The 14,922-nt window shown below is 42.9% G+C and overlaps 1 protein-coding gene across 1 annotated transcript in view; it reads left to right on the top strand.

Annotated features, from left to right (window-relative positions):
• Nucleotides 1-10,353, top strand: part of DCT (dopachrome tautomerase) — a 34,586-nt gene extending 24,233 nt beyond the window's left edge. The window contains exons 6-8 of the mRNA XM_063953012.1: nt 14-149; nt 7,406-7,607; nt 9,136-10,353. Coding sequence (XP_063809082.1) covers nt 14-149; nt 7,406-7,607; nt 9,136-9,317 — 520 coding nt within the window. The 3' untranslated portion in view covers nt 9,318-10,353. The remainder of the gene's footprint in view (nt 1-13; nt 150-7,405; nt 7,608-9,135) is intronic.
• The last annotated feature ends 4,569 nt before the right edge of the window (nt 10,354-14,922 follow it).

The following is a 14,922-nucleotide window of genomic DNA, read 5'->3' as shown; positions in this document are numbered from 1 at the left end:
TTTATTTGCACAGGAATGCACTTGAAGGCTTTGAGGAGCCAAATGGAACACTGGATTTTCCTGCAATGAGCCTTCATAATTTAGTACACACATTCTTAAATGGAACCAGTGCATTGTCCCACTCTGCTGCTAATGATCCTCTTTTTGTGGTATGTATTCCCTTTTTATATAGTGTATCCACAAAATGAAAAAACCCAAGCACCACTCTCAATCATTGGTCAATTTGCATAAATGTACTTGTACAATGCTTCTCACTATGGGCCTAATTCAGAGTTGATCACAGCAGCAAATTTGTTAGCAGTTGGGCAAAACCATGTGTACTGCAGGGGGGGGGGGGGGCAGATATAACATGTGCAGAGAGAGTTAGATTTGGGTGGGGTGTGTTCAAACTGAAAACTAAATTGCAGTGTAAAAATAAAGCTGCCAGTATTTTACCCTGCACAGCAACAAAATAACCCACCCAAATCTAAAGGGGGGTACTCACGGAGCGATCGCTGCTTAAAATCTAAGCAATCTGACTAGATTGCTTAGATTTTAAGCAGCGATCACTCCGTGTGTACCTCTCACAGCGATAGCGATGCGCAGCCCTGCGCATCGCTGTTGCTAGATTGGCCATCTAGCAGGTCGCTCACTTCACCCGCTGGGTGAAATGAGCGCCTCCCCTCGCACGCTCAGCACACATCGTGCTGAGCGAGGAGAGAGATGTGTGCTGAGCGGTTCGCTCAGCACACCTCTCCCTAGATGAATATGGGCCTTAACTCTCCCTGCACATGTTATATCTACCACCCCTGCAGTGCACATGGTTTTGCCCAACTGCTAACAAATTTGCTGCTGCGATCAACTCTGAATTACCCCCTATATGAACATATATGGGATACATTTCTGAGGGGCTTTCAACATGGGTGAAGATATAGATATAGATATATATATAGAGGAAAAAAATTATATTATTATCTATCTGGTGCACATTAAACCGAACAGGCAGATGATGTGTGAAACAGTAGTCAGGTTTTAAAACTCTGATAGTGTAGGACCTGCATGAAAGTGTGGGGTACCTTGACGATTGTTTTGCAGGCTTCTGTGCATTGGCCAATCCACTAACTAAACCCCCATCATTTATTTATTGAAGTGTTGAGGACAAGTGAGCTTACTTGGTTGAGTGCGTGTGTGTATGTGTGTGTGTGTGTATGTGTATATATATATATATATATATATATATATATATATATATATATATATATATATATATATATATATATATATATATATATATATATATATATATAATTTTCACCAAAGCAAGCTCCCTTATCTTCACAACATCAATAAATAAATGATGGGGGTTTAGTTAGTGAATTGGCCAATGCACGGAAGCCTGCAAACCGTTTGCCAAGGTACCCCACCTTCATGCAGGTCCTACACTATCAGAGTCACAAAAATTAAAACCTGACCACTGTATCACACATAATATAACTGCAAATATGCCCACTTGGTTTAATGTGTACCTGCCAAATAGTCGGCTTCCGTGCATTGGCCAATGCAGTTTGCTGCTGATCTCCTTTGATGGATAGATAAGCTTTTGATGTTTTTAAATCTTGTACGTGTGTTTTTCAGCCATTGCACGTTTTTATATTTGGGACAGTTTGTTGCTGATCTCCTTTGATGGACAAATAAGCTCTCTATGTTTTAAATCTTGTACGCATGTTTTTTTTAGCCATTGTATGTCTTTGTATATTAAACCTATGTATTTTTAACCTTTTAATGTTTGGGCTAGTAAATATACATTATTGGGAATAAGCTTGTTCCCTAATTTTGCCCTCTATTACAGATGACATGCTGTAAGTCTGAGAACGGTACACATATGTTTGTGGTGTTTTTTTTTCTTTTCCCTCTTACATGCGATATCTGGTTAAAAGAACTTCCAACGAGTATCCACCATTTGAGATGAGTGTTTTGGGCCATAAAAAAACCCACCTAAAAAGCTAAAAATTCCTTTTATTACTTGGCTATCACACTCGTGGACGCTTGTATATGTGTGTGTGTGTGTGTGTGTATATATATATATGTGTGTGTGTGTGTGTATACGTATATAATATATATATATTCATATTCTGCTCAAAAAAATAAATTGACAATCCATTTCACATGCTGTTGTGTAAATGGAATAGACAACAGGTGGAAATTATAGGCAATTAGCAAGACACCCCCAATAAAGGAGTTGTTCTGCAGGTGGTGACCACAGACCACTTCTCAGCTCCTATGCTTTCTGGCTGATGTTTTGGTCACTTTTAAAAGCTGGCGGTGCTTTCACTCTAGCGGTAGCATGAGACGGAGTCTACAACCCACACAAGTGGCTCAGGTAGTGCAGCTCATCCAGGATGGCACATCAATGCGAGCTGTGGCAAGGAGGTTTGCTGTGTCTGTCAGCGTAGTGTCCAGAGCATGGAGGCGCTACCAGGAGACAGGCCAGTACATCAGGAGACGTGGAGGAGGCCGTAGGAGGGCAACAACCCAGCAGCAGGACCGCTACCTCCACCTTTGTGCAAGGAGGAACAGGAGGAGCACTGCCAGAGCCCTGCAAAATGACCTCCAGCAAGCCACAAATGTGCATGTGTCTACTCAAACAATCAGAAACAGACTCCATGAGGGTGGTATGAGGGCCCGACGTCCACAGGTTGGGGTTGTGCTTACAGCCCAACACCGTGTAGGACGTTTGGCATTTGCCAGAGAACACCAAGATTGGCAAATTCGCCACTGGCGCCCTGTGCTCTTCACAGATGAAAACAGGTTCTCACTGAGCACATGTGACAGAGTCTGGAGACGCCAAGGAGAATGTTCTGCCTGCAACATCCTCCAGCATGACCGGTTTGGCAGTGGGTCAGTAATGGTGTGGGGTGGCATTTCTTTGGTGGGCCGCACAGCCTTCCATTTGCTCGCCAGAGGTAGCCTGACTGCCATTAGGTACTGAGATGAGATCCTCAGACCCCTTGTGATACCATATGCTGGTGCGGTTGGCCCTGGGTTCCTCCTAATGCAAGACAATGCTAGACCTCATGTGGCTGGAGTGTGTCAGCAGTTCCTGCAAGACGGAGGCATTGATGCTATGGACTGGCCCGCCCGTTCCCCAGACCTGAATCCAATTGAGCACATCTGGGACATCATGTCTCGCTCCATCCACAGACTGTCCAGGAGTTGGCGGATGCTTTAGTCCAGGTCTGGGAGGAGATCCCTCAGGAGACCATTCGCCACCTCATCAGGAGCATGGCCAGGCATTGTAGGGAGGTCGTACAGGCACGTGGAGGCCACACACACTACTGAGCCTCATTTTGACTTGTTTTAAGGACATTACATCAAAGTTTGATCAGCCTGTAGTGTTTTTTTCCACTTTCATTTTGAGTGTGACTCCAAATCCAGACCTCCATGGGTTAATAAATTTGATTTCCATTGATAATTTTTGTGTGATTTTGTTGTCGGCACATTCAACTATGTAAAGAACAAAGCATTTAAGAAGAATATTTCATTCATTCAGATCCAGGATGTGTTATTTTAGTGTACCCTTTATTTTTTTGAGCTATGTATGTATATGTATCTATATGTGTGTTTAAGGAGAAAATCAATCAAAAGGTGGAAAAATAAGACTAAAGACAGACTGGGAGTCTTGTTGAGGGAGAAAATGTAATAGCAGATCATAATAATTTTTGCTCAGTATTCCCTACTGAAAGAGAGGAAGGGGCCACCGTTAAGTTGCTAGGATATTCAGAAAAACGAAACTAGTGCATTTACAGAGGAAAAGGTCCTAACAGAACTATCAAAGCTGAAAGTGGATAAATCAGTGGGGCCAGGGAAATACAGCCAAAGATACTGAAAGAGCTTAAAGGGGTGCTGGTATCACCATTAAGACTTATTCAACCAGTCACTAGCTACAGGAGTAATTCCAAAGGACTGGAAAAAGCAAACTTAGTCCCACTGCAGAAAAGTGGAAGCAAGAAACTAGTGACCAGTGAGCCCTACATCAGTAGTAGGGAAATTGATGGAAACGCTCTTAAAAGAGAGAATTGTAGATTATCTCAAATCCAGCAATTTACAGGATCCGAAACAGCATGGCTTCATTGGAGGGAGACCATGTCAAATAAACCTTATTGGCTTTTTTTTTTTCTCTCCACCCCCCCCCCCCCCCACACACCCCCAGACTGTGTGACTAAAGTAATAGACAAAGGTAGATCTAGCTTATCTAGACAGAAGGGAAATGTTACCAGTGAGGTACCCCAGGGATCTGTACTTGGACCAGTGCTTTTAAATATCTTGGTGACATTGCCAATGGCACTTAAAGGGAAAGTATGCCTTTTCACGGATAACACAAAGATATGCAACATTGTAGACACACCAGGAGGGGTAAAACAAATAATTGAGGATATAGGTAGACAAGATGAATTATCAAAAGCATGGCAATTACAGTTTAATGCCAAAAAATGTAAAATCATGCACTTGGGTCTCAAAAATCTAAAGGCTAAATAAAGTATTAATGGCACTATACAGGGGCGCATTAAGAGAGGAGGAGGCCCGTGTTCAGCCTCCTCCGTTCGGGCCCCCTCCTCTCTGCTGGCAGTGCTGAGAGTCTGAGCACTAGAGGGCTCAGACTCTACTGAGCATGTCTCCGGGAAAATGGTGCTGTGGCCATTTTCCCTGAGATTTCTCTACTGTGCATGCGCAGAACTCCGTGAAAATGGCTGCTGAGCCTTTTTCAGTGTTTTAACAGCACTGGATGCTGGTGCTGTTCTCCGGAGGGGTGAGTATTTTAAAAATGGGTGCAGCGTGTGCGGTGGGGGCCCCCCTCTGTACTCGGGGGGCCTGTGTACACCGCACACACTGCACCCATTCTAGAAACTGAAAGGGTTATCCTGCACTGGATATCAAACATCTTATTAAATATTTTTATATATTGATAACCAGCTACAATCAATATCAAAGATAATCATATCTAAATCATAAACAGGCTGGAGGTGCTCCTGGAATTATGAGAAAACTCATGATCAGAACTATTGTGAGGACTAGCCTCAAAGAAAATTCCTTTTTTGGAGCACACTTTTGAAATAATAAATAAATAATATATAATGATATATTGAGAATTAGTGATTAAATGTTAAAACTTAACTTTTATTTCTATACCAATCTAAAATAAGGAGAGAAGAATGTTCACACACATTGCATGTCAGACACTATCATAAGTATCATATGAGTTCAATGAACATCCACTTCTCCCAATGTAAGGTCCCAAAATAAACAATTAATTTTTAATTAATAATCATTATTAATAAATCATCAATTTTTAACAAATCATTACGTTAATATTGATGTACCATCTCGGCATATGACATCATTACGTTCGTACTCATGTACAATCTCGGCATAGAGCTATTGTATCATTAGGGCTAATTGGCCTAATACAGACGCGCTCATCTTGTAAATGTATGTACATTACCCACTTATTTAGAAGTGGACAAACGTGGATATACTTCTAGTTCTAATCCACTCCTTAGTTATTATTTGTATGAGAGCCGTCAAATCCACTGGCTCTACAAAATTCCCAACCACATATTAAATATGAAATGAAGAACCACATATCAAATACGGAATTCCAAAAACGTTTTATGTGCAATTATTTGATATGTGGTTCTTCATTTCATATTTAATATGTGGTTGGGAATTTTGTAGAGCCAGTGGATTTGACGGCTCTCATACAAATAATAACTAAGGAGTGGATTAGAACTAGAAGTATATCCACGTTTGTCCACTTCTAAATAAGTGGGTAATGTACATACATTTACAAGATGAGCGCGTCCGTATTAGGCCAATTAGCCCTAATGATACAATAGCTCTATGCCGAGATTGTACATGAGTACGAACGTAATGATGTCATATGCCGAGATGGTACATCAATATTAACGTAATGATTTGTTAAAAATTGATTTATTAATAATGATTAATAAAAATTAATTGTTTATTTTGGGACCTTACATTGGGAGAAGTGGATGTTCATTGAACTCATATGATACTTATGATAGTGTCTGACATGCAATGTGTGTGAACATTCTTCTCTCCTCCTTATTTTAGATTGGTATAGAAATAAAAGTTAAGTTTTAACATTTAATCACTAATTCTCAATATATCATATTATATATTATTTATTTATTATTTCAAAAGAGTGCTCCAAAAAAGGAATTTTCTTTGAGGCTAGTCCTCACAATAGTCCCATTCTAGAAACGCCAGTGGCACTATACTGGAAACTACTGACAAGGAAAAGGAGCTAGGAGTCACTATTTCAGGTGACGTAAAGGCAGGTAAGCAACGTAAGCAAGCAATGAAAAAGGCTAGTCAGATGTTTGGTTGCATAGGAAGAGGAAGCAGAAAAGTAATAATGCCACTGTATAAGTCATTGGTACGGCCTCCTCTAGAATACTGTGTTCATTTCTGGAGGCCATATTTTCAGAAGGATATTAATGCATTAGAGACTGTACAAAGAAGGGCAACGGAAATGGGGCATGGCCTACATCACAAAACAAAAATCTTAATCTGTATAGTTTGGAACAAAGAATGAAAGGGGGGGGGGGGGGGGAGGGACATGATAGAAACTTCCAAATATAGCAAGAGTTTTAACGAAGTCCAGAGGAATATGAAACTGGAGGGAGGTAGGTTCAGGGGACATTTGAGCAAAAATTACTTCACAGAAAGGGTAGTAGAATAGCCTCCCATCAGAGGTGGTAGGGGCTAACACAGTAGAGCAAGGGACATGCATGGGATAGACCTAAGGATATCCATACAAAAAACAAGGATCAAATGAGGTTTAAGGTTTGAAAGTCGCAGACTAGATAGGCCGAGTGTTTCTTATCTGCCATCAAATTGTTTTTACTATGTAGTATGCAGGTCATCTTATGAGAGGAGTATTTGCTGGCATGTGTTTGTGGACACCACGCATGCATAGGAATTCCAGGCAATCCCAGGAAGAGCATACACATGTCACAGATGGTGCCCTGGTCAGAATGTCAGGTTTCCCTTCTTCCCTTTCACAATTGTTAGCCAGCCTCTGTAAAAGGCGTTATTTCTTACTTGCCAAGTATACCTTGAGCTGGAACAGGATCCCAGTTACAGGAACTCTTTGGATCTGATGTGGGCACCTGTGAGAAGTATGGGAGGTTTTCTGGACATTCCTGAATGGAATGGTTTAATAATTAAATTTTGCATATGTGAAGAACATACAGGCTCCCCCCCCCCCCCACCCCCCCCAGTATACAGTATGTGCTAGTGTTATAATAGGAGTGATGCAAGCCTTGCACAATTGTTTGGTTTATCATTTTTTTTTTTTTGTCTTGAAGTTGTATACAACAAATATTATACATCATTTTTGTAGGTACTCCATTCGTTCACTGATGCAATATTTGATGAATGGATGAAGCGCTTTCAGCCCACAGATGCTGTTTGGCCTCAGGAACTTGCACCATTAGGACACAATCGCATGTACAACATGGTGCCCTTCTTTCCTCCTATAACGAATGATGAGCTTTTCACACCAGCTGAGCAGCTGGGATATACGTATGCTATTGAATTACCAGGTAAAATATGAAATGTTTAAAGCCCTTCATCACTTCTGTATTCCCACCTGCTTTGGTCTAAAAGTTTTTTTCTGCTTTCAAATGCTACACCAAAAGTAACTAGATATTGTAGAGCATTGAGGTTCATACATTAAAGGGGGGTACTCACGGAGCGATATTCTAAGCAATCTTACTAGATTGCTTAGAATATCGTCATGATCGCTCCGTGTGTAGCCCCCTCAGCGATAGTGATGCGCGGCCCCGCACATCGCTATCGCTGCTGCTAGATTGGCCTGCATGCAGGCCAATCTAGCGGGTCGCTCACTTCACCTGCTGGGTGAAGTGAGCGGCCCCCTGTCTCCCCCCGCACGCTCAGCACAGATCGTGCTGAGCGGCAGGAGAGATGTGTGCTGAGCGGTTCGCTCAGCACACATCTCTCCTGCATCGGCCCGTGGGTACTGGGCTTTAGTGTGACCTACTGTACATCTGGGATGCATTTATGTTCCCGACAGACTGGATCGCGGCTGTCAATATACAGACGGTGGGATCCCGAAGGACGCTGCAAGCCCGGCATCTAAATACTGATGCTGCTCAGGATACCGGCAGCCGGGATCCTAAACGTCCATCCAGTGGGGCGCGCTGGTGTTCTGCCGGGGGAAGGGGGTTTAGACACAAGAAGAGGTGGTTAGGGTGCAGGGCTGTGAAATTGGGGTTAGGGACAGGGGAGGGAGGGTTACGGCTAGGCACTAAGCTGGGAGTGTTAGGTTTAGGCATTGGGGGAAGGTAAGGGTTAGGCACCACCAGGGAGGGATAGGTTCAGGTGCCCACCCGGGAGGCTTGGGATAGGAGGCAGGGGGTGGGTTAGGGTACTTTAGAGGGGGCGATCAGGATTCTGATGGGCGGGATGCCACTGTTGGTATTCTGAACGCCGACATCCCGTCCATTTGGAAATCATACTGAAGCAGTTCATCTGTGCAATTATTTGAACACACTGGAAATACAGATAAAGCAGTTGGTTTTTCATCTCCATTTTTATCCTTCATTACTTGCATATGTTACCACCGACCTGGAAGATGCAGATGGTTCTGTGGGTAACACCAGCGAGTTGGTACAGGTGCTTGTGCACACTGAAGCAGCGGAATAGAGCTACAGCACCATATTCAGCTAGCTAGTTGTGTTAACCAGCCAAATAGGTTTGCTACAGAGTTAGGGGTACATTTACTAAGCAGTGATAAGAGTGGAGAAGTGAGCCAGTGGAGAAGTGCCCATGGCAACCAATCAGCACTGAAGTAACATCTATAATTTGCATATTATAAAATTATACAGAGATTCTGATTGGTTGATGGGGAAATTTCTCCACTGGCTCACTTCTCCATTCTTATCACTGCTTAGTAAATGTACCCCTTAGTTACACTATGGATCAATTGGAAGCAGGACTTATTTGAGTAACATTTCTGCAGGGTCAGCCCTTTTACTCACTGATGCATATTATCTAGGCAATAATTATGTGACATCAAAAACCTAAGCAATGTGTTTCCTTCCTCTCCAGCTTCTGACACGGACAATCGTGTAGTTGCAGTGGCTATTGCATCAGCTGTTGGTGGAGTACTTATCGCCTTGCTTGTCCTCTTGGTGCTGCTTGTTCTCTTTTTGAACAGAAAATGGCGACGAGGCTTTGAGCCACTAATGAATGCAAGCTACAACAGCAGAAAATATACAGAAGATGCATGAAATGCACCCAAGCATAGATCTTTGTAATATGCCTTCATTTTGTTGTGTTGGAGTTCTTTTGGTATTTGTTAAACCCAATTTACTTGCACACTACAGCGTATTAGCTTCAAATGCTTGTAATGCGACGGTCTCTCTCGTTAATTGTGGCTACTTTTGTCAAACCTTTCATGGCATTATGTAAATATATAGTCCCTCTTTGTAGGTTGTTTGCTTTAACATTTAGTATTCTTGCTGCTCTTGTACCTAGTATAGGTGTACTGCACAAGGCCTCCTAGTATTAACTGCTTACATGCAGTGTCCACCATCATGATGGTGGTAGTAACTGGTTGGAAGTGTTGGTGTGGCGTTTTACATGGTTGCATTAATGCACATTCTAATCCTACTTGTTCTGAAGTAGTCCTTTAATAAAGTGCTACTATACCCACCATTAAGCTGTTGGGACAATCAGCTGCCTCTAAGTATTGGCCACATTAGATGTATAAAAATGTATGCTCCTCAGGGTGGTCCATGAAGACGTCTCCATTACATATGCAGCTAATGTGTTCATGTGAAATAAGGACAGTGTAAAGGTAGCGTAGTCTGAGGTGGGTGGACGGCCCTGTAGTAGTTGTAAAATGGATTTAAAACTAGAAACCATAAGCAACCGTTTTGCGATCATTCCATATGAGGCACATTCAAAGGGCAGTGCTATTCTAGAGACATTTTATATTTGCCCCTCTCCCACATTCTATTCGAATGTCCCTATATGTGGGTTGGGATAAAAAAAAAAAAAAAAAACCTTCAGAGGAAAATACAAACTCTAAATGCTCAAGATAGCTTTAACTTGGGGCAGGTATTACATTGCTTGTCAGTTAGTGCAGTGTTCAACTGTTTAATGGAAATGAGCTGTCAAAAGCCTTATCCAAATGAATGGTTTACAGTATAATGAACCTGTTCCTCTTTGCTATAAGATTTTGTTATAACTGCAAAGTATGCAGCAATTTAAGACCGATTAATCATGAACATTTACTGTGTCAATAAACTATTTAAACACTTATGTCCATATAATTACTTTTGCACAGCAGAAGGTTCACTACAATGGCAGTAAAGATTGCTGCGTGATGTGTATGTAGTTTTTCCTTTTTAACCTTAAGCAGTAACTTAATTTGCAAAGGAATTAAAATGGTCGTGCTTGGCAATAACGAAGCAGATAAACTGTTTCTAGAATGAAATAATTAGATGCAGAAGCATTCATGTGCAATGCTACCTTCTAGTAACACTTGTAACCCAGAAATATCTATTGCTGGAAATGACCTGCAGCACAGCACTACCATAATTCTTCAATCAAAGACCATCTTTACTGTTCTCTATGCATATGGCATTGGATGTGGTGTCTAGGTTTCATCATAGAAACCTAAAATTTGACAGCAAAGAGTAACCACTTGGCTTTTCCCTAAACACATATACATGCACACACCTGATATAGAATCAGTCAGTATGCATGGTGTAATGGGAAAAAAAAATGAAAATACTGTAAATGTGCGCAAAAGTGTAGCTGCTCTAACCTGAAATTTTCCTAAAAGGTGTCCCTACACCTAATCAGAATAAACAAAATAACAACCAGGTAAGGAAAATAAATTGGTATGAGCACTTTTGATATAGAATACATTCCTCATATGTTGTAAGGCAAAGTCCTCAAACTCTTGATCCTTGTTCTGATCTACACCACGCCTCAAATGAAGGGCTCCCAATGTCGTGGCATGAAAAAAAGAATGAAACAAATAATGTGTAGAGGGGTCTTTTGAATCGGCAATCACTATTTTAAGCCCAAGGGATCCCTGATGAAGTATGGTGTGATATATATACCCACACCCACCACCACCACACCCCCCCCCCCCCCCCAGAGTTTTTGGAGCCCAAGGCAAGATCAATAATGGCGCCCCCCCCCCAAAAAAAAAAAAACCCAACAACAACAAAAAGAAAGTATGTGCGCATACCACCGGTGTCACTGTATATAAAGATGTCAGGGTGTGTATGTGTAGGTGCAGTGGTCGAAGTGGAATTTTTGAAGAGGGAATGAAACCGTGAAGGTTGCAATTATGAGCGCGCCTTCTGGAAAAGGGGGCGTGTCCTTCAGTGTAGTAGGTCCCCTTATACTATCTAGTACTTGTAAACAAGAAATAGATCACAATCAGTGCGCCAAAGCAGCCGAAAGAAATAAGTGGTTTGAAGTATCACCAATACTTCCAGTGAAGAAACAATGAAAAAAATAGTTACCACCCTTTATTTCAGGCGCTTCTCAACCAGTCATCAAACAGAAGTTCAATCTCTTAGAATACAGGAACATATGCCCTTTGAGATAGAACATAACACAAACATAGTGTAATACTATAACAACAAGGAATACGAAAAAATAGATAAGGGTCCAGACTCGTACCGCAAGAGGTGGTCTACTTTTGGTAGACAATATTCGCTTTTATATGGAGCAGATCACCGACTTGGGAATGCTCCTTCCTACGTGCTGCTACTGTCTGCTAATTAAAAAAAAAAATATATACTTCCGGGTCTGTGGAGAAGTGCCGCTACTTCGACCTACACACACAAAACACATACACAGAAAACACACGATTATACGCAAACACACTGAACACATACACACATAAATATCCACACAGATAGAAAATATACACACACATAGGAGACATACACAAACATTATGTACACAGAAACACACGCCTACTCCTGCTTACCCCTCCAAGCCGGACACAAACACACGCATACTTCTGCTTACCCCCCCAGCGCCGGACACAGACACACACTCCTGCTTAGCCCTCCAAGTGTACACACACACACACACACACACACACGCGCGCACAGACACTTCTGCTTACCCCTCCAAGCCGGACACACACACACCATGGACATGCGGTGACACGCACACTCCTGCTTACCCCTCCAGGCAGTACACACACACACACACACACACACACACACACATCCTTACCCCACCAGTGCTGCACACACACACCCCTGCTTACCCCTCCAGCAACATACATACATGCCTGCTTACCCTTCCATTGCTGGACACATGCACACACACACACCCCTGCTTACCCCTCCAACAACATACACAAACCCCTCCATTGCTGGACACACACACACCCCTCCATTGCTGGACAGTGGACACGCACATTTGTGCTTGCAGCTTACCCCTCCATCATTGTCAGCGGGCAGGTGGCAGGTCCGGACCGAGGCCCCCCTCCTCTGCGCACACTGGTGCTCACAGTCACAGCGGCGGCCGGGAGGCAGACGGAAGGTCCTTGGCGGGGGCCTTCCTACTCTGCACACACTGGCACTAACAGCGGCGGGAGGGAGGCAGACGGCAGGTCCTGGGCCCTCCCTCTATTCATTGCACTCGCAGAGGCGGGCAGGAGGCAGACGACACGTCTGGAGGACTCGTAGCGGCGCTGGCGGACTGGGCACTAGTAGCAATGGCAGGCAGCATGGGGCGAGCGGGCCGTGCAGGTGCCGGTGGCGCCCCTTTCTGCTGGGGCTGTCACGGCGCCCAGGGCACTTTGCCCTGCTCGCCCCGTGCTAGTTACGCCTCTGTAGGCAGCGTATCCCGACTCACAGGTAAGCACATACACAAAGTGTATAAAGGTATCTTTGTCTTCAATTTAAACTCCCAGTGACCTTCACCAGAAAGGTTCCAAACAGGATGCGTACCATTACTTACTTAGAGAAGGAAAGCTATATGTATGTAAAGGTATCTTTTATAAATATTTCCACACTTAAAAATTGCGTACCACACTCACGGATTAAACAGTGATTAAACTCCTTTCTGGGTTTCTTTCAACCGTCCTCCACAAATGATTCCCCTCCAGTAATCTCAAATGGCAATGATAATTCCAGATCATCCAAAAAAATGTCCGTGAATATTCTTTTAAAAACAGTTTATTTGTTACAGAAACTCCATAGTTGGAGTGAACTGACATCCACAATGATAGAATAAAAAATTAAAATGTGTGAAAAATATATATAAAAATATATACAAAAAGCAGACCAGGAACCAAAGCAATAGTCCAACAAAATAACATAGAGGGGGATAATCCAGACTCCCCCGCAGATAAAAAGGTGGAGTACGATCTTCGGTTGCTGGTTATTGAAGATCCAATGTCACAGTGCCCAATTGTCAACGCGTTTCGGTTCTTCAGGAGCCTTTGTCAAGACATGTGGGTACTGTGTGAAACCCCTGTTATTTAAATGGCAAGTGACCAATCCTGAAGTACAGGAAGTGACATCATCAGAAAACGCATATTCATTTTTATCATCTGATTTCAAAATTCTAGCAACTCTGACAAAAAAAAAAAATATATATATATATATATATATATATATATTAGTGATGAGCGGGTTCGGTTTCCGAGAAACCGAACCCCGCCGAGCTTTACCTTTTTTACACGGGTCCGAGCAGACTCTGATCCTCCCGCCTTGCTCGGTTAACCCGAGCGTGCCCGAACGTCATCATCCCGCTGTCGGATTCTCGCGAGATTCGGATTCTATAAGCAGCCGCGCGTCGCCATTTTCACACGTGCATTGGAGATGATAGGTAGAGGACGTGGCTGGCGTCCTCTCCGTTTAGTAGAAGACAGTTGATTTGATTGCTTGTGCTTGTTTATTACTATAATCGTGGGGAGGATTGGGGAGCAGCTGTTAGGAGGAGTACAGTGCAGAGTTTAGTTTTTATCCGTTCTCTGCCTGAAAAAAACACTCCATACCATATCTGTGCTCAGTGTGCTGCATGATATATCTGTGCTGAGTGCTCACACTGCTTAATTGTGGGGACTGGGGAGCAGCTATAGCAGGAGTACAGTGCAGAGTTTTGCTGACAGTGACCACCAGTATACGTTGTCTGCCTGAAAAACACTCCATATCTGTGCTGCTTTATTGTGGGGACTGGGGACCACCAGTATAATTAATATTATATAGGAGGAGTACAGTGCAGAGTGCACTGCTGTACCTACCTCTGTGTCGTCATCCATTAAGTATACTATCCATCTACATTCCTATACCTGTGGTGCATTTTAGTTTAGCAGTTTGCTGACAGTGTCCACCAGGTCCAGTATACTATATATAGCAGTACGGTAGGCCACTGCTGTACCTACCTCTGTGTCGTCACTCGTCATCCATTAAGTATACTATCCATCCATCTACATTGTATACCTGTGGTGCCTTTTTTTTTAGACTAGTTTAGCAGTTTGCTGACACTGTCCACCAGGTCCAGTATACTGTATATAACAGTACGGTAGGCCACTGCTGTGTACCTACCTCTGTGTCGTCACTTGTCATCCATTAAGTATACTATCCATCCATCTACATTGTATACCTGTGGTGCCTTTTTTTTGGACTAGTTTAGCAGTTTGCTGACAGTGTCCACCAGGTCCAGTATACTGTATATAGCAGTACGGTAGGCCACTGCTGTGTACCTACCTCTGTGTCGTCACTCGTCATCCATTAAGTATACTAGTATCCATCCATCTACATTGTATACCTGTGGTGCCTTTTTTTTTTAGACTAGTTTAGCAGTTTGCTGACACTGTCCACCAGGTCCAGTATACTGTATATA

This window comes from Pseudophryne corroboree, chromosome 2, assembly GCF_028390025.1.
Source record: "Pseudophryne corroboree isolate aPseCor3 chromosome 2, aPseCor3.hap2, whole genome shotgun sequence".
Taxonomy (NCBI): domain Eukaryota; kingdom Metazoa; phylum Chordata; class Amphibia; order Anura; family Myobatrachidae; genus Pseudophryne; species Pseudophryne corroboree.
The sequence above is the reverse complement of the archived record's forward strand: the minus strand, read 5'-3'. Positions and strand labels throughout refer to the sequence as shown.